Below are 19286 nucleotides of genomic sequence, written 5' to 3' on the forward strand. Positions count from 1 at the left end.
CGGTATCCCAGAGAACCGTCGGTATACCAGAGAACCGCCGGTATACCAGAGAACCGTCGGTATACCAGAGAACCGCCGGTATACCAGTGATTCAGTTTATTTATTTAAAACAAATTAATGACACATTAAAATAAGTATATAATGAAGTATTTACTTATTTATTTTTGACACTTTTCGTCTCTCATGGTCTCTCATCTTCCAGTCTGTTATTAGCTTGTTGCTAATAATGCTATGAGGAAATCCTCACGCATGTTAGCATTAACATCCACTAGGTGGACACATTATTATGCTAATGTATGAGGTGCTAACGCCAGGTAACGGTTACAAGCTACGTCCCGAAAGAAAAGAAACTCGGTCCAGTTCCTCGAGCGTTACTCAGTAATGAATTACTCACTATTTACCTCACTGAAGAGTTAGTGGAGTAACTTCATCAATTACTGTAAAATATAAAGTACTTACTTGGTAAGAGATTACAGTTACTAGTTCTTTTTTTTAAGTCGTAACTTCACTAGTTACTGCGAAACGAACGAGATGACTTCTTTGGCTAGCATTAGCATTAGCTGATCAGGATAGGCAAGTTAGCTTTAGCATTAGCTGACTTGTCTCCACATAGCAGCAGCTATGCTAACGCTAAACATCAATGAAAGAGCAGGATAGCAGTAACTAGAGTACAGGGGAACAGTTAGCTTGAGCATAATCTGAGTTTAGCTAATGCTAAAACTAACAGATTGAGACTTTAGTAACTGTAAGTAATCCATGACAGTAGTTAGTTACTTTGTAATGTACAGATGAGAATTTCCTGCTAGCTTCAGGTACCTACAGGTAGAAGTAATCTGTACTTTCTTGATAAGGTTTCGTCTTAATTAAATAAAAAGTTAAAGATGTGAGGAGACATGTCTCACAGAGACCACAACATCTGTGCTAAGCTAATCAGAACGGAAGACACTCCAGCGTTTCAGCAAGCTACATTTTAGCATAAGCGTGTTCACAAAGCATTAGCAGCCGAGCTAAGACATGCTGCTAATGCTAATTCCAGCTGCTGTGGATGCAGGCCAATGCTAATGCAGTTTTGACAAACTCTAATGATAATAAATATCACATTAGACAAAGATATGGCCACGAAAGAGCTACTTTATGTTTTATTACGCTTTCCAATGCTAACCACAGCTGCTGTGGACAGAGGCTACTGCTAACAGTGAAACCTGAAGGATTAACTTTCATGTAATAAAATTAAATGGCGGAGAGGCTACATGCTAATGATGACTATGCCGATTCTGATAGGCTTTTAGTCCATCCTTAGCTTGAAGCTAATAATGTACGCTATGAGCATGAGACATTTTCATGCACGCTAGTGTTAGCACCAGTCAGCATTCCAAATGGATAGCCTGAAGTAGCGTTAGCATTAGCATGTTAGCTGCCCTCCTTTAAAATGACCGTTTTCTCTGAAGTGGCATTAGCATTAGCCTATTAGCTGCCGTCTCTGTAAAGGACTTTCTTTTTTGAAGTAGCGTTAGCATTAGCCGCCGTCTCAGTAAATGACCTTCTCCTCTGAAGTAGCATTAGTATTAGCCTGTTAGCTGAAGATCTGTGAATGGCTTTCTTCTCTGAGATAGCGTTAGCATTAGCTTGTTAGCTGCCATTGCGAAAATTGACTTTCTCCTCTGGAATAACATTAGCATTAGCCTGTTAGCTGAAGATCTGTGAACAACTTTCTCCTCTGATGTAGCATTAGCATTAGCTTGTTAGCTGTCGTCCCAGTAAATGACTTTGTCCTGCTCATTTGCTTGACGATGTGCGGCCGGTCGTCATGACGGCAGCATGGAACTGCTGTTTGCCGGCTGTACCTTCACAGGAAGTCCAGACCCCCCCTTCACACACACCGTGGGGGGTAGTGTTGCATTGTGGGTTATGAGGCTGTGCAAAATGGCGAGGTGAGGACGAGGTCTCAGGAGGACGATGAGGGGGACGAAGGCCGGGGGGGCAGCAGGCCGTGTGTGCGTGATGGCCTCTGGGGTCGTGACCCCCCGGGGTCAGTAGGGTCGGAGGGGGCGGAGCGGTCGGAGGAGGCGGAGCCTGGGCTGCCCTCAGAAACGTCAGAGTCCAGCTGAGCAGGACACTCGAAATGAACGCAGTGAAAAACCTGGAGAGCGGAAGAGAGAGAGAGAGAGAGAGAGAGAGAGAGAGAGAGAGAGTTTGACAGAGACGCTGTCTGTGTGTGTGTGTATGTGTGTGTGTGTGTGTGTGTGTGTGTGTGTGTGTGTGTGTGTGTGTGTGTGTGTGTGTGTGTGTGTGTGTGTGTGTGTGTGTGTGTGTGTGTGTGTGTGTGTACCTCATTAGCTGTGTTGTGAGTCCCGACGATTCTGATGAAAGAAGCTGGCTGCTTGTCAAACTTCAACGTTTGCCACGACCTGAAGGACAGAAAGCTAGCGCGTTAGAACTTTTAACGCTTTTTAAATTCATCCGGAGCCGCGATTGCGCGGCTAGCTGGAATCGCATTAGCAGTGCTAGCTGAGCCTGAGAAGAAGAGCTGTTGTGCCACTTTAGCTTAGCATTATTTAAGCACTATAGCCAATGTAGCCAGCACATTAGTTCTGTCCACTTTAGCTGGTTTAAGCATGGCCGTGCTGTGGTGTTGCTATGGTAACAGGTGGGCGGAGTCTCACCGGCAGGCCGCCCTGGTGCGGTCCACCACTTTGGTCCACTGCTGCTGGTTGGTCGACACCTCGATATAGTAGCTGTAGGAGCGATCGTCACAGTCCCACAGCAGCAACCTGCACACGGAGCAATCAGCATTAGCATCGATTGGACCAAACTCCTGTTTACTAGAAGAGGAACCTTGTTAATGCTGAAAGATGTTCCACTGTACTAAGCATTAGCTACTATCCACAGTAGCTGTGGCTACATTAGGTGTTATCTACAGTAGCATTAGCTGTTATGCACAGTAGCATTAGCTGTTATCCACAGTAGCATTAGCTGTTATGCACAGTAGCATTAGCTGTTATCCACAGTTGCATTAGCTATTAGCTACAGTAGCATTAGCTGTTATCCACAGTTGCATTAGCTATTAGCTACAGTAGCATTAGCTGTTATCCGCAGTAGCATTAGCTGTTATCCACAGTAGCATTAGCTGTTATCTACAGTAGCATTAGCTGTTATCCACAGTAGCTGTGACTGGCATTAGGCGTTATCTGCAGTAGAAGAATTGGAGTGTGTCTCAGCGTGTCTCAGCGTGTCTCAGTGTGTCTCAGTGTGTCTCAGTGTGTCTCAGCGTGTCTCAGCGTGTCTCAGTGTGTCTCAGTGTGTCTCAGCGTGTCTCAGCGTGTCTCAGCGTGTCTCAGTGTGTCTCAGCGTGTGTGACGGACCGTAGCGACCCGATGGCGTACGGCTGTGCCAGCTGGATGACGATGGCGCCAGAGCCCAGCTGGTGGCAGGTGTAGCCCGAGTCCCAGTCATAGTTGCGCGTGTCGCCGTTGAGCAGAGCGTTGCGGCTGCGGCTCACTCCCTCCACCACGCTGGCACAGCAGCTGACCGTGGCCACGTTCTCGCCAGGCACTGCAGACCAATCAGAGAGCAGACGCACCATGAGAGCCGTGCGGGGCTCCGCCCACTCCGCAGGACGCTCGCTTCTTACCCACAAGGCCGTTCTCCAGCGTGAAGCTGCGCTGAGTGAAGAGGCACTCGAACGCCACCAGGTGGAACACCTTGTTCACTGTGTTGTGAGTCCCCACGATGCGCACGTACCTGAGACGGGGTGAGACACGGGGTGAGACAAAACCTCAGCAGACAGAACCAGAGCACATGGAACAGGACCAGACCGGAACCTCAGCAGACAGAACCGGGCCGTGTGGTGGGCTCACCTGCAGACTCTCGGGGTGAAGTAGAGGTTCTGCCACGAGCGGCACAGAAACTTGGAGTGGTCCACCACTCGAACCCAGTCCAGCTCGTCCATGGAGACCTCGATGTAGTAGGAGTAGGACCTGCACGGGGTCACACGGAGGTCAGTGTCGGCCCGACCTGTGAGACCTGTTGGGGGGGTGAGGGGGGGGGGGGGGGGGGGGGATTACCGGCTGTCCCGGTCCCACAGCAGCAGCCGGACGTGGTTGATGATGGACGACTGGCCCAGTTTGACCTGGATCCCGGCCCGGCCGTCCTCCTCGATGGGGTGTCTGGAGAAGCCGTGGTCCAGGTCGTAGTTCTGCGTGTCGCCGTCCAGCAGCGACGACTTCAGCTCGCCCTTCACCACCTGAGCGCCGTGCTTCATGGTGGCGATGTTCTCCTCCGGGACTGAAGCAGAGAGGACCAGGACACGGAGCTAACGGACAGACTGCAGTGCCACTGATGACCACTGGGGTTCAGACCAACACCCATACCCAGACCATTAACAGGTGCTATACTGTACTGCAGTACTCGCACTCAGAAACAGCAACTTTGCCCGCAGGATCGCAAGAGAGCACCAGTCCAAGGTTTAGAGATTCTGCATATTTTAAAGGGTATTAAACACTAAACACTGTCCCCACAGGTCACCAGGGGTAATAAACACTGAAGACCACCCCTACAGGCCACCAGGGTATTACCCCTGAACACTGCCCCTGCAGGCCACCAGGGTATGAACACTGCCCCCGCAGGTCACCAGGGTATTATCCCTGAACCCTGCCCCCACAGGTCACCATCAGGGGGAATAAACACTGAACCCTGCCCCCACAGGCCACCAGGGTATTACCCCTGAACACTGCCCCCACAGGTCACCATCAGGGGGAATAAACACTGAACACTGCCCCCACAGGTCATCAGGACCTGTCTTTGGGTTATAGGGAAGGTTACTAACTTATAGTTACTCTTGAACTTGTGATTACGCACCCACACAAAAGTAACTGATACTTTCCGGTGTTAGTACTCACTGAGCATGCCGCGGTAGTTGAGGTCCATGTTGCGGCTCTCGGAGCGCGTCTTGATGGCGTCCAGCAAGTGATCGGGACTCACCAGGCCGGACGGCCGCACCACGTTCAGCATCTCGGTCAGAGTCATGAGCGGCAGCCGCACGGCCGCCATCACTTCCACCGTCACGCCGCCGCCGTCCTCGTGCTGCCGGCACCAGCGGCTCAGAGCCTGGAAGATCTCCTTCTCGCTGGCGGCGAAGGAGTCACGACGCACCACGGAGAGCAGCGCCATCTGAAGGGACAGAGACAGGAGAGGTTGTTCCCTCGGTAGAACCGCCTCTTTCCACAGCAGGACCTTTACAAGAGAACCACGACAGTTCCTGGGAAAGATTCCTGTTACTTGCAGAAAGTTCCTGACATGGAGGAAACAAGTCTGGAATAGTTTCTGGTATACAGGGAGAGTTCTTGTCACTTGGGCAATGGTTCCAAGTTCACTGAGAAAAGTTCATGGTTGTCATTAGAAGGTTCTGGATACTCTGGAAAGTTCTGTGATGTTGTCGGAGTCGCGTCGAAGCGTCGTGTCACAGGGGCGAGTCGGAGCGTTGCGTTGCGTCAAAGCGTTGCGTTGAAGCATCACGTCGAAGTGTCGCGTCGAAGCGTTTCGTTGTGCCGAAGCGTTTCGTCGTGTCGAAGCGTTTCGTCGTGTCGAAGCGTTGCGTAGTGCCTAAGCAATGTCAAAGCATTGCGTCGTGTCGAAGCGCTGGGTAGTGTCGAAGCGTCGCGTCGAAGCGTCACGTCGAAGCGTCACGTCGAAGCGTCACGTCGAAGCGTCACGTCGAAGCGTCACGTCGAAGCGTCACGTCGCGTTGCGTAGTGTCGAAGCGTCACGTCGAAGAGTCACGTCGCGTTGCGTAGTGTCGAAGCAGTGTCAAAGTGTTTCGTCGCGTCGAAGCGTCACGTCGAAGCATTGGCGCTGACCTTACCTTGGACAGCGTGAGGAATCCGTCGGAGTTGAGAACGTCGGGCGCGTGGCGGTCCATGTAGGCGCAGCAGGCGGCGCTGAGCGCGCTCAGACAGTACAGGCTGGCCACGTCGAACACCAGGCACACGTTGTTGGTGTGCAGCACGGTGCGCAGGAACTCCGAGGTGGAGTCCTCCAGAGGCTGCAGGCCGTAGCGGTGAGCCAGGCCCAGGAAGTCCAGCAGGACCTCCTCCCGGGCAGAGCTCAGGCTGGCGCGGCCCGTGTACAGGTAGTTGAGCAGCATGGAGAAGGCCTCGGCTCGCGTCTCCTCCAGACACACCTCCGCCTGGGGCTGCGACTCCTTCATGCCGCCGTACAGCAGAGCCCTGGTGAGGGAACGCACAGTGAGCGCTGGAGCCAGCACCAGGCCCCAGGAGCACCAGGCCCCAGGAGCACCAGGCCCCAGGAGCACCAGGCCCCAGGAGCACCAGGCCCCAGGAGCACAACCATTCACCTCGACACCCAGCGCTTTTTTGTTTCAGAAAAGTAGCTCGTTTACACAGCAACGTTCTGAAAACACGGCAACAGCAGAAACAGTGAAAACAATGTAGTTACCATGTTGGTCCACTAGTTGGTGACACAGACATTCTAGTGGACAGACCAACAAGTTGGATTGTTATTACAGTGACTGTCAAAATAAAACTACCAAGTTGGATTGTTATTACAGTGACTGTCAAAATAAAACTACCAAGTTGGATTGTTATTACAGTGACTGTCAAAATAAAACTACCAAGTTGGATTGTTATTACAATGACTATCAAAATAAAACTACCAAGTTGGATTGTTATTACAATGACTATCAAAATAAAACTACCAAGTTGGATTGTTATTACGCCATGGTGCACGTAACCTGCAGCAGCGTTTTGAAAGGTTACAACACTAAATGGGTGGATGTTTCATCAAAGGAGGAATTATGAACAAGACGCAGAAACATTGTCACACGTTGTGTTTTCGATTTGTTCCGGAGTGAATCTCAATCCAGCAGCGACGTCAGCTACGCCCTCTGCTTGTAAAACTGCAGGTTTCATTTCCAAACGACAATCAATAAAGAACCGAATCATAAAGCAGATTCGAAATAGGCCTCGTAATTGTAAAGGTTTTATGAACTCCCATCCCGAGTCTGTTTTCCTGGACTCTGCGCAGCTTAAACACTATGAAGGTTCAGCGTTTCCACCTGAAAACGACATCGGGTGAACGAGGCCTGAGCTTAACGAGGCGCTCCACCTCCAGGCAGCTGCACCGTGAGGGGGCGCGACCCCTGGAGGCGACCCCCGGGACTACCTGAAGTAGTGGCACCGGGCCGCGAGGATGACGCGGTGCGCCGGGAAGCGCTTCCCCTCCACGATGAAGGTGACGTCACTGTACTCCTCGCCCAACACCAGCGCTCCCAGCTGCTCCGACAGCAGGTGGATGTGGTCGATCTCCGACACCGACGCCAGAGGACGCAGAGGGTGGCTGTTACTCATGGTGGAGGCTGGAGACTCACATCTGAACCTGGGGGGGGGTTAGAAACAGACAGAGAGAGACACAGAGAGAGAGAGACAGAGAGACAAAGAGAGGGACAGAGAGAGAGAGAGAGAGAGAGAGCGAGACAGAGAGAGAGAGAAACAGAGAGACACAGAGAGAGACCGAGAGACCAAGAGGGACAGAGAGAGAGACGCAGACAGAAACAGAGAGAGAGAGAGAGAGAGACAGAGAGAGAGAAAGAGCGAGAGACAGAGAGAGAGAGACAGAGAGAGAGAGACAGAGAAAAAGAGCGATAGAGACAGAGAGAGAGACAGAAAGAGAGAGACCGAGAGACAAAGAGAGAGACAGAGAGAGAGAGACAGAGAGAGAGACAGAAACAGAGTGAGAGCGAGAGACAGAGAGACAGCGAGAGACCGAGGCAGAGCGAGAGAGACAGAGAGAGAGACAGAAAGAGAGAGACAGAGAGAGAGACAGAGAGAGAGAGAGACAGAGAGAGAGAGAGAGAGAGAGACATCAAACCGAAAGTAAACAAATAACCCAGAAGCTATCCAAAGCTCATGCTACGTGCGAAGTCTATAAACCAAGCTTTTATAAACCAATCACTGAGATTCATCACTACGTGAAATAAACCGAGTTCATCATCAAACGGGACCCATGTTATTAAAAAAAAAAAAGAAAGAAAAACAATATATTCATTTGTTTCCATTCGATGCTAACGGCTAATGCAGCCGATGCTAACCTGGATGAAACGGAGTTCCGGTCCCGGTTTGAGCCAGCCAAGCGGCCTCACGTCACTTCCGGTGCTGGTTGAGGTTTACCCCCGGGTGGCGGCGGCGGTTAAAGTCCCGGGAGAGCAAAAAGAGGAGAAGGACGAGAAAGAGGAGAAAGGAACAGCTTCAGAGCCTCAAGCCAACGTCCAACATCACAACAGGAAGTTCACAGCGGCTCATTTCCGCTTCCGGCAGTGGAACTTCACAATACGGGCCCTGCGGAGTACTGCACTTCAAAGTAAAAGAAAACAAATCCATTCAGTCTGTAGTCTTGTGGTCAAGACCACCTGACCGCAGACCAAGACTTTAAGGGGCCGAGACCGAGGGAAGACCAGGACCTTTAGGGTTTTTCCAACAAAAAGAACCAGGTTCTAGTTCAGGTTCTAGTTCAGTTCTTAATGAGCAGCTCCAAAGAAGCGGTTTTGGTTCCATTGTCAGGGAGTCTGGCCCTGCTCTAGCCCCGCTCTAGCCCCGCTCTGACCCCGGTCTGGCCCTGCTCTAGCCCCGGTCTGACCCCGGTCTGGCCCTGCTCTAGCCCCGCTCTAGCCCCGCTCTGACCCCGGTCTGGCCCCGCTCTAGCCCCGGTCTGGCCGCTCTAGCCCTGCTCTGACCCCGGTCTGGCCCTGCTCTGGCCCAGTAACGATGTGGGGCCAGCTTATCACCAGTTTAGCCCCTGATAGGCCGGGGCTTTGGCAGTGGAAAGACAAAGAACTGGTGCCACATCCTGCCCTGGACCAGAACTAGAACCTGGTTCTTTCTGGTGGAAAAGCCCCCAATGTGGTCTGGAGTCTGACGACACTGTTACTTGATGTCGTTGCTTTGAAAAAGGTTCATTTACATTTTTCACACCAGTTATTTGAAAATCCACCATGATTGTTTTTAAAAGAATTCAATGAAGCTGGATTCTTTAACTTTTTATAAACGTTTATTTGAATGAAAAAAGAAAATCTTGAAAAAACAAACAATAAAGTTTCTCATCTGTAGTAATGTACAGAGTTTCTAAAGTTAATGTTGCTGTTCTGACTGGACGGACCTCACTGAGCAGGGAAGCTGGATTTCACTTGATCACACCTGGAACTGGAACCAGAGGAGGAAAGACGACAGAAGAAGAAAACCAGAAGTTGATTCTGACTTCCTGGACGTTCAGAACAAAGTGAGGATGGACTCGTGTCGTCGCTTGGTGGAGTCGTCGCTCGGTGGAGTCGTCGCTCGGTGGAGTCGTCGCTCGGTGGAGTCATGTCGTCGCTCTGTGGAGTCGTGTCGTCGCTAGGTGGACTTGTGTTGTCATGGGGGGGGTTAGGGGGGAGGTGTCATGCCCTCCACTTCTCAACCCTAATTTGGTCCGTTGGCACCATCTGGTGGCCTCCCAGCCTCATGGGCATGACCTCTCACCTCCAATCAACTCAACTGCTTCCAGCTGTGACGGGGCGTGGCCTCCCCCACCTGCACCTCTATATAAACCCCGGCTGACCACGAACCGTAATCTACTTCATACTGGCCCTCTGCGTCGCTGGATGCCTGCCGCCTGCCGCCTGCCGCCTGCCGCCTGCCGCCTGCCGCCTGCCGCCTGCCGCCTGCCGCCTGCCGCCTGCCGCCTGCCGCCTGCCGCCTGCCGCCTGCCGCCTGCCGCCTGCCGCCTGCCGCCTGCCGCCTGCCGCCTGCCGCCTGCCGCCTGCCGCCTGCCGCCTGCCTGGAACTACGATCCCCTCTAACCTTCCCACTCCTCCGCCCGTCCTCTTTGGCTGCGATCGTTTGTACCTTATGTTTTACGCAGTTAGTTTAGCCCCCCCCCCCCCCCCCCCCGAGCCTGCTTCGTTGTATTTACCTTTTCTAGTAGCTTTTCCGTCAGGAGTTTCCTGATCGTTTTCTGTTTACTTCTTAGTATTAGTTTTTGCCTCAGTAGTTTTTTTTGTTCCCGCTCTTTTGGTTCAAATAAATCAGTGACCCAGATTCTGTCTCCTGTTTTACTGTCTGAGCCTCAGTCCCGTCCCAGGACCGTACCCTTGTTAGTGCTCCATATATTATCTACAGTATCACACTGATCCAAATACTTTACAACTGTTCTAGATTAACCAGCCTGAGCAGCTCTATCTAGACAGTAACATGATGTTCTAGATTAAACCAGCCTGAGCAGCTCTATCTAGACAGTAACATGATGTTCTAGATTAACCAGCCTGAGCAGCTCTATCTAGACAGGAACATGATGTTCTAGATTAAACCAGCCTGAGCAGCTCTATCTAGACACTAACATGATGTTCTAGATATCTTTTATGTTCCTTCTGGACCAAATAATTCCTACAATTTTAAATGTGTTTTTTACATTTTTCCTGCAGCACTTCGAGATTGTTTAAATGTAAAGTGATGTATAATAATAATAACTGTTAAATATGAAACAAAAAATAAACAGATTAAAAAAATGAAACAAAAAACTTTAATAAAATGTAAATATAAAATAGCATGAGAACAATAAAGTAACAAATGAAAACACCAGATCAGTGCACCACACTTTGTGAGAAATAATTTAGAAGTAATATTACTCCAAGTTACACAATCATCAACCAACAACACATTCTCACGAAACGGGAAACTACAAGGGGGCTGACCTTTGTCTAAGCCCCGCCCCTAAACAAAAACCAACCAACCACATTCAACTAACTTTACTTTATCACATTTTTACACTGTAAAAAATACCCGTAGAAATAGCAACAGAACAATTCTGTAAAATCCCAAATAGTGGAAACTGACAGAAACGTGGCGGTTAAATCCGTCTGTCCCGGCAAGTCGCAGCGTCACAAACCCCCGTGGAGGATGTTGACCCGGTCCAGCAGCTCCTCAGACCGTCTCTTGGCGTTGGACGGTGGAGTAGAGGACGTCTGGATCAGGGGGACAGGAAGCAGCAGCTCTCACAGTGATGTAGGTCGCCGACTCTCCCCCGTCGCCACCGTCCACCTGCGAGAGACAAACGACAATGTCACTGATCAAACCTCTGAGCGACTCGTCGCCGGGAACGACACCAACCGTCGCTCTGGTCTCGGTCATGATTCGTTCTCAAGGCTTCGGGTTTTTAACAGCCCGGCTCTGAGGTGTGGACTACCTGCTCCAGGGGGCGCTGCAGGAGCTGCTCGTGGCATGATGAGGTGACACGTTGGATTTCTGAAATACGAGGAGGAGCAGGAGGATTCTCCACACCCTTTTCTACATTTTTGGTGAATTTGAGTCACAGTGACACCCACAGGCCTGGCATATGTACTACATCACAGTAACATGTGGACTGAATTGTTTGGGCTCATGTGGGCGGAGCCTCAATCTGGTCTTGGTCATGACTCCTCAAGGCCTTAGGTTTCTCCATCTGGTCTTAATCTTGAACTGATCTCAGTTCAGCTGATCTTTTTTTTTTTTTACCCTTGTCCTGTTCAGCAGCTTCGCCAAACAATATGATGTGATCTAGAACCTTCTGGAGTCAGAACAGTTTTTACTCTTGAACAGGAAGAGACCTGGAGTCTCCTGCTGCTGCTGCTTTATTAGGAGTTGGTATGGCTGCTGTCTAGATAGAGCCTGAGCAGCTCTATCTAGACAGTAACATGATGTTCTAGATTACCCAGCCTGAGCAGCTCTATCTAGACAGTAACATGATGTTCTAGATTAAACAGCCTGAGCAGCTCTATCTAGACAGGAACATGATGTTCTAGATTACCCAGCCTGAGCAGCTCTATCTAGACAGTAACATGATGTTCTAGATTACCCAGCCTGAGCAGCTCTATCTAGACAGTAACATGATGTTCTAGATTACCCAGCCTGAGCAGCTCTATCTAGACAGTAACATGATGTTCTAGATTACCCAGCCTGAGCAGCTCTATCTAGACAGTAACATGATGTTCTAGATTACCCAGCCTGAGCAGCTCTATCTAGACAGTAACATGATGTTCTAGATTAACCAGCCTGAGCAGCTCTATCTAGACAGTAACATGATGTTCTAGATTAAACAGCCTGAGCAGCTCTATCTAGACAGGAACATGAAGCAGGAACATGAATTTACAAAGAAGCAACAACAAAGAGGAACATGATTTTGAGAGTTTGAGCAAATGATGACAGAGAAGAAGCAACTTCAGCAACACCTTTCATGTGAAGCGGAAATGTGTGTGTGTGTGTGTGTGTGTGTGTGTGTGTGTGTGTGTGTGTGTGTGTGTGTGTGTGTGTGTGTGTGTGTGTGTGTGTGTGTGTGTGTGTGTGTGTGTGGTTTGTCCACTGGGTGTGGCCAGAACTGTTGTGGGGGGGGCCCGTAGCGACACCCTGGGGCCCGAGGCCATCGGGCACGGACATCGCCACCCCGGCTGACGGCAGCCCCCCAGGCCCGGGGAGATCCCATAGAACTCTCCAACCCCAGGAGCCTCTTATCCCCCCCCCCCCCCCCCCCCCCCATCTTGATAGATAAACCCACTCCCACCCCCACACAGACACATCTCGGGGGTCTCGGGGGCGGTTCAGCTGGTCCTGAGCTGGACAGGAGACCTCAGGAGAGACGGTACCTGGAGTTTCCTGTCGGTCTTCTTGCTGTAGCTGATGGTCGTGTAGGAAACGCCGTCTTCAGGGTCGACCTGCAAACAAACAGGAGACGAGGAGGCGTCAGAGCAGCGGTCTGAGTCCGGGTCTCGGACTCTGGCAGCCACAGGCGGTTCCAGTAACTCTGTGACCTCAGATCAACTTCTCCTTTATATTTTTGGAACAAACTGAAGCGTCGGTCATCAGCTCGCACTTTGAAGAGACGTTTTGATATCAGTTCTGGAAACACAGTTTGATTGGACAGAGTCTTGGTGGAATCGCTCCAGGGTTCAAAGGTCAAAGAAAGAACATGGTGCTAAAGAAGTTCTGATCAAATAATAAGAAGGGACGATGATAGTCCAGAGGAGACTTTCAGTCTCTTTTCAGTCTACGATCATGGTGAATTATTATCTGTTTGTCCGAGTCCCCGTTTCCACGACAACGTTTCAACATACTCTTGTTTTGGCATTTTTGTTTCAGAAAAGTTTCACATTGACACAGCAACATTTTGAAAACGATGGACATTGAAGGACACTTCTCCGAATAGGGAAAATGTCTGGAAAGTCCTGCTGAGGCCCGTTTGGTTGTGTAACAGTTTCTAGTTTGGATCAGAACTTAATTCTAACTGTTATACGACACCAAGGCTCTCTCTCGGAGCGTTGCCACTCTGTTACTCTATGATAGAGGCAGCGACAGGAAGACATTCCAGACCTCTTCCTGTTGAAAGAACAAAAAACTGTTCTGACCCTGAAAAACGACTGTAGTTACTAGTGACTAGTTACTGTAGTTACTGTATGTGTGGTGTCAGCGTTTCCACCGTCTACACGGCGATGGAACCTGAACGTTTTTAAAAGAATTCCACCTTTGGAGCCTTTTTCAAAAAGTTTCCAGTGGCTTCGAGCGACGCCCAAAACACTCCGAAGGTTTTTGCGTTTTCACTCGACATGGTTGTCGTGGAAACGGAGCCTCGACTTCTTCGTGACAAGTTTCCAGTTTGAACAGCAGCCGAGAGGCGACGAACCAAACGGCGACTCAACAGACGATGTTGGATGTTTTCAGTCGGTTTCCATCTTGTTCCTCGAAGCTGCTGACTCATCGTCTAACGTTACTGGAGAGCTTCAGTTCATCCTAGAACTCACCAGGTATTCTTCCACCGCTGGCTGAGTTCCTGAAACGACAGAGAAGATGACTCTTATCAAATCTCTCTGACCTACACTGGGATTACATGTAGTCCAGATTGTAATCCAGATTCCTTGATTACAGCTGATTTACAGTCATTAAATATCAATACTACTTTTTTAAAGTACTAACCTTCAGCTACTTGATACTGAGTACTGATAGGAGTACTAACCTTTGGTTCTGCTCCATCTGACGACCATCACAGCTGCGATCAGGAGCAAAATCAAACCCACAGCGACAACGAGGTACCACCACCACCTGACTGGAGGGACAGAAAACCACCGACATCTTCCTGAAGCTCTTGATCCAATGAGACAACGACTCACCTGAACCAGTCCTGAACCAGGCCTGAACCAGACCTGACCCAGACCTGAACCAGTCCTGAACCAGGCCTGAACCAGACCTGACCCAGACCTGACCCAGACCTGAACCAGACCTGAACCAGACCTGAACCAGTCCTGACCCAGACCTGAACCAGTCCTGAACCAGGCCTGAACCAGACCTGACCCAGACCTGAACCAGACCTGAACCAGTCCTGAACCAGACCTGAACCATTCCTGAACCAGACCTGAACCAGTCCTGAACCAGACCTGAACCAGACCTGAACCAGGCCTGACCCAGACCTGACCCAGACCTGACCCAGACCTGAACCAGACCTGAACCAGACCTGAACCAGGCCTGACCCAGACCAGAACCATACCTGGACCAGTCCTGAACCAGACCTGAACCAGAAAACGTCTCTAGAAAGACCAACAATATGACACAACACAGGAATTGGCACACAAAGTTGTGGAGTCGTTACCTGTTGAGCCTCCTGAAGCTCCATTGGTTCCATTGGTTCCATTGGTTCCACTGGTTCCATTGGTTCCATTGGTTCCACTTCCTGGTTTTCTTCCTGGTTCCTTGCCACCTGGACAAGAAGCAGTTGAAAACACCTTAATATTTCTCCTCCACCATTAGACTCTTGTTTTGGTGACCTGAGTCTTTGTTCTTGACTCGTCATCAGTCACCTGAGGGTCGAGGTCTGAGAACAAGCTTTCCTCCTGTTGAGCCGTCGGTCACTTCACAGGACAGGAAGTCCAGTCGTGGGTAAAGATAATGTGACTTTTTAAGAGTCAGAGTGAAAGAATGTTTATCCTTTGATGTCTTTATTTCGCTGTGATCTTTATCAACTTCCTGATCTTTTATCTTCCACTTCACTTCCTGTTTATCGTTTATAGACGTTACGAAGCATTTCAGCTTCACCTCGTCACCGACTTCCTCTTTAGTCACTATGAAAGAAAAACCACACAAAAGAGACAAACTGTTTTTTTTCTATGATTCCAACTGTAGTGAAGCTTGAATCAGGTTCTAAATACTCACCAGCAGCTACAGACAGAACCACAGATGAAACATCAGTCCGAATGAGTTTCCCTGAAGCGTCTAGTTTGAAATGCTGACAGTGATACTGACCAACATCCTGGACTGTGACGTTCTTTATATGCAGAGAACAATCTGCTGGAACGCTCAGTCTGTCTGATTTATTTGGATTTTCTCTAACCTTCCCAAGTCCGACCAGCTCCACAGTTATAGAACCATCATTATAGTTCCACGTTGTCCCGTCACAGTTCTGCTGACCGTCCAGCAGAGGACCACAAGTCAGAGTGACCATGTCTCCCTCTCTCTGAACGACTGCAGCTGCTGTGGAGGAAAAAGAAGAAAACCGATGAGAAACAGGTCATTGGTCCTGGAAAACAAACTTTTTATCAACTTTAACAACTTCGAGTAACTTTTACCAACTTCCAGGAACCTTTATCAACTTTTACCAACTTTTACCAACTTTTGATAACTTTTGGTAACTTCTAGTAACTTTTACAAACTTTTAGTAGCTTTTACTAACTTTTACCAACTTTTAGTAACTTCTAATAAATTTTACCAACTTTTACCAACTTTTGATAACTTTTAGTAACTTTTACCAACTTTTAGTAACTTCTAGTAACTTTTACCAACTTTTAATAACTTTTAGTAACTTTTTGTAACTTTTGCTGTTTTTTACTAACTTCCAGTAACCTTTATCAACTTTTACCAACTTTTACTAACTTTTACCAACTTTTAGTAACTTCTAGTAACTTTTACAAACTTTTAGCAGCTTTTAGTAACTTTTAATAATGTTTAGTAACTTCTAGTAACTTTTACCAACTTTTAGTAACTTCTAGTAAATTTGACCAACCTTTACCAACTTTTAATAATGTTTAGTAACTTCTAGTAACTTTTACCAACTTTTAGTAACTTCTAGTAACTTTTACAAACTTTTACCAACTTTCAGTAACTTTTACCAACTTTTGATAACTTTTAGTAATTTCTAGTAACTTATACCAACTTCTAATAACTTTTAGTAACTTCTAGTAACCTTTACCAACTTTTAATAATGTTTAGTAACGTCTAGTAACTTTTACCAACTTTTACCAACTTTTAGTCACTTTTTGTAACTTTTGCTATTCTTTACTAACTTCCAGTAACCTTTATCAACTTTTACCAACTTTTGATAACTTTTGGTAACTTCTAGTAACTTTTACAAACTTTTAGTAGCTTTTACTAACTTTTACCAACTTTTAGTAACTTCTAATAAATTTTTACCAACTTTTACCAACTTTTGATAACTTTTAGTAACTTCTAGTAACTTTTACCAACTTTTAATAACTTTTAGTAACTTTTTGTAACTTTTGCTGTTTTTTACTAACTTCCAGTAACCTTTATCAACTTTTACCAACTTTTACTAACTTTTACCAACTTTTAGTAACTTCTAGTAACTTTTACAAACTTTTAGCAGCTTTTAGTAACTTTTAATAATGTTTAGTAACTTCTAGTAACTTTTACCAACTTTTAGTAACTTCTAGTAAATTTGACCAACCTTTACCAACTTTTAATAATGTTTAGTAACTTCTAGTAACTTTTACCAACTTTTAGTAACTTCTAGTAACTTTTACAAACTTTTACCAACTTTCAGTAACTTTTACCAACTTTTGATAACTTTTAGTAATTTCTAGTAACTTATACCAACTTCTAATAACTTTTAGTAACTTCTAGTAACCTTTACCAACTTTTAATAATGTTTAGTAACGTCTAGTAACTTTTACCAACTTTTAGTAACTTTTACCAACTTTTAGTCACTTTTTGTAACTTTTGCTATTCTTTACTAACTTCCAGTAACCTTTATCAACTTTTGATAACTTTTGGTAACTTCTAGTAACTTTTACAAACTTTTAGTAGCTTTTACTAACTTTTACCAACTTTTAGTAACTTCTAGTAAATTTTACCAACTTTTAGCAACTTTTGATAACTTTTAGTAACTTCTAGTAACTTCTAGTAACTTTTACCAACTTTTAATAACTTTTAGTAACTTTTTGTAACTTTTGCTGTTTTTTACTAACTTCCAGTAACCTTTATCAACTTTTACCAACTTTTACTAACTTTTACCAACTTTTAGTAACTTCTAGTAACTTTTACAAACTTTTAGCAGCTTTTACTAACTTTTAACAACTTTTTGTAACTTCTAGTAACTTTTACAAACTTTTAGTAACTTTTAATAATGTTTAGTAACTTCTAGTAACTTTTACCAACTTTTAGTAACTTCTTGTAAATTTGACCAACCTTTACCAACTTTTAATAACGTTTAGTAACTTCTAGTAACTTTTACCAACTTTTAGTAACTTGTAGTAACTTTTACAAACTTTTACCAACTTTCAGTAACTTTTACCAACTTTTGATAACTTTTAGTAATTTCTAGTAACTTATACCAACTTCTAATAACTTTTAGTAACTTCTAGTAACCTTTACCAACTTTTAATAATGTTTAGTAACGTCTAGTAACTTTTACCAACTTTTACCAACTTTTAGTCACTTTTTGTAACTTTTGCTATTCTTTACTAACTTCCAGTAACCTTTATCAACTTTTACCAACTTTTGATAACTTTTGGTAACTTCTAGTAACTTTTACAAACTTTTAGTAACTTTTAATAATGTTTAGTAACTTCTAGTAACTTTTACCAACTTTTAGTAACTTCTAGTAAATTTGACCAACCTTTACCAACTTTTAATAACGTTTAGTAACTTCTAGTAACTTTTACCAACTTTTAGTAACTTGTAGTAACTTTTACAAACTTTTACCAACTTTCAGTAACTTTTACCAACTTTTGATAACTTTTAGTAATTTCTAGTAACTTATACCAACTTCTAATAACTTTTAGTAACTTCTAGTAACCTTTACCAACTTTTAATAATGTTTAGTAACGTCTAGTAACTTTTACCAACTTTTAGTAACTTTTACCAACTTTTAGTAACTTTTAGTCACTTAAGAGTCTCGACTTAAATCTCTGAACTTTTTATTTGCTTTTTCTTCTTCAGTCACTTCATCACTTTTCAAGGAAACAGGCAGTACCTGTAATAGATTACTACGTAACGTCAGCGACTGTCACGGAAAATGTGTTTTATTTCTGATCATTAAAGTAAATTAACTTTAAACCTAGTCTAGAATCTGGTCCAAACTGAATTAAAAACATTCCATATTGTTCTAACTCATGATTTACTTCGTCAAATAACCAGTAACTATTCGTCCATTGCAGTTTGTAAAGTAACTGCAGTACTTTTGTAGGAAGTAACTAGTAACTAATGGGAGCTGATTATCAGTTACTTCCACTAAACTGAGTGTCGATGATGTTCAAAGGTTTTCTGACTGAAACTGAGCAGGTTGAACCAAAACGACACGTTGGTTCATTAAAATGTATAAAAAGTGATGACTCGTCATGTTTTGGAGGTATTTAAAGTAATCTGAGTACTTACCTGCAGGCAGAAGCATGAAGACGTGAAATAGAAACATGTCGGCAGGTCTGATTTCAGCCGTCGTCTCTCTGCTGTCGTTTTCTCTCGCTGGTCTTAAACATGATCTCTTCACTTCCTGTGGTTGACGTTACTTCCTCTTCTTCTCTTGAGTAATATTTAGTTACTAATAAGCGCTCAGCATCTTGAACAGCTTAAAAGACGTCGACCAGATGAACCACAAGTTACGTCTTCCTGAAATCTGCAGGACTGCAGCTGTTAGTGTGGTTCTGCTGCCGTGAAGCTTTGAGCAGGTGGATCCACAACGTTCAGCTTCAGCCTTCACGACTCAACGAGTCTCAAGCAGGAAGATTTCTGATGACGGCGGCTTCGTTCAAACAACGTTACACCTTAAAGACTTTCAGGGGTAAAGACCTTGGGTGCTTCCTATTAGTTCCTCCTTTCTCCTTTCCTAAGTACGGTGTGTTCCTCCTGTCCTCCTCCACCAGTGGTGGAGGCTGAACCGGTGGCTTCTAGCTGGACCAGCCACCAGTGGTGGAGGCTGAACCGGTGGCTTCCAGCTGGACCAGCCACCAGTGGTGGAGGCTGAACCGGTGGCTTCCAGCTGGACCAGCCACC

At 46.3% G+C, this 19286-nt stretch overlaps 2 protein-coding genes across 2 annotated transcripts; both read right to left on the bottom strand.

The window, feature by feature from the left end:
- Positions 1–1117: 1117 nt before the first annotated feature.
- btbd9 (BTB (POZ) domain containing 9) lies at positions 1118–8319 on the bottom strand. Its single transcript, XM_080490852.1, has 11 exons — positions 8105–8319; positions 7180–7392; positions 5861–6224; positions 4899–5169; positions 4065–4284; positions 3858–3977; positions 3632–3741; positions 3363–3552; positions 2664–2771; positions 2330–2408; positions 1118–2140 (listed from the first exon to the last, which is right to left on the bottom strand). The coding sequence occupies exons 2-11, from the start codon at positions 7362–7364 to the stop codon at positions 1946–1948; spliced, it is 1842 nt and encodes a 613-aa protein (XP_080346978.1). The 5' UTR covers positions 7365–7392; positions 8105–8319; the 3' UTR covers positions 1118–1945.
- Positions 8320–10545: 2226 nt separating this feature from the next.
- On the bottom strand, positions 10546–18784 carry LOC308126158 (uncharacterized protein). Its single transcript, XM_080490329.1, has 8 exons — positions 18672–18784; positions 15216–15533; positions 14864–15124; positions 14656–14763; positions 14026–14115; positions 13814–13842; positions 12662–12730; positions 10546–11084 (listed from the first exon to the last, which is right to left on the bottom strand). Exons 1-8 carry the CDS (start codon positions 18706–18708, stop codon positions 10968–10970), a joined length of 1029 nt encoding a protein of 342 aa, XP_080346455.1. The 5' UTR covers positions 18709–18784; the 3' UTR covers positions 10546–10967.
- Positions 18785–19286: the final 502 nt, after the last annotated feature.

This window comes from Lipophrys pholis, assembly GCF_963383615.2.
Source record: "Lipophrys pholis genome assembly, chromosome: 21".
Classification (NCBI taxonomy): domain Eukaryota; kingdom Metazoa; phylum Chordata; class Actinopteri; order Blenniiformes; family Blenniidae; genus Lipophrys; species Lipophrys pholis.

Coding starts and splice junctions, on each gene's coding strand:
- LOC308126158 (XM_080490329.1), bottom strand. CDS start 18,708: ATGTTTCTATTTCACGTCTTCATGCTTCTGCCTGCAG. Junction 15,125..15,215: donor GGTTCTGTCTGTAGCTGCTG/GTGAGTATTTAG, acceptor TTTCTTTCATAG/TGACTAAAGAGGAAGTCGGT. Junction 11,085..12,661: donor AGACCGACAGGAAACTCCAG/GTACCGTCTCTC, acceptor TGTCTCTCGCAG/GTGGACGGTGGCGACGGGGG.
- btbd9 (XM_080490852.1), bottom strand. CDS start 7,364: ATGAGTAACAGCCACCCTCTGCGTCCTCTGGCGTCGGTGTCGGAGATC. Junction 3,978..4,064: donor CTGTGGGACCGGGACAGCCG/GTAATCCCCCCC, acceptor GACCCCGTGCAG/GTCCTACTCCTACTACATCG. Junction 2,409..2,663: donor CGCACCAGGGCGGCCTGCCG/GTGAGACTCCGC, acceptor TCTGTCCTTCAG/GTCGTGGCAAACGTTGAAGT.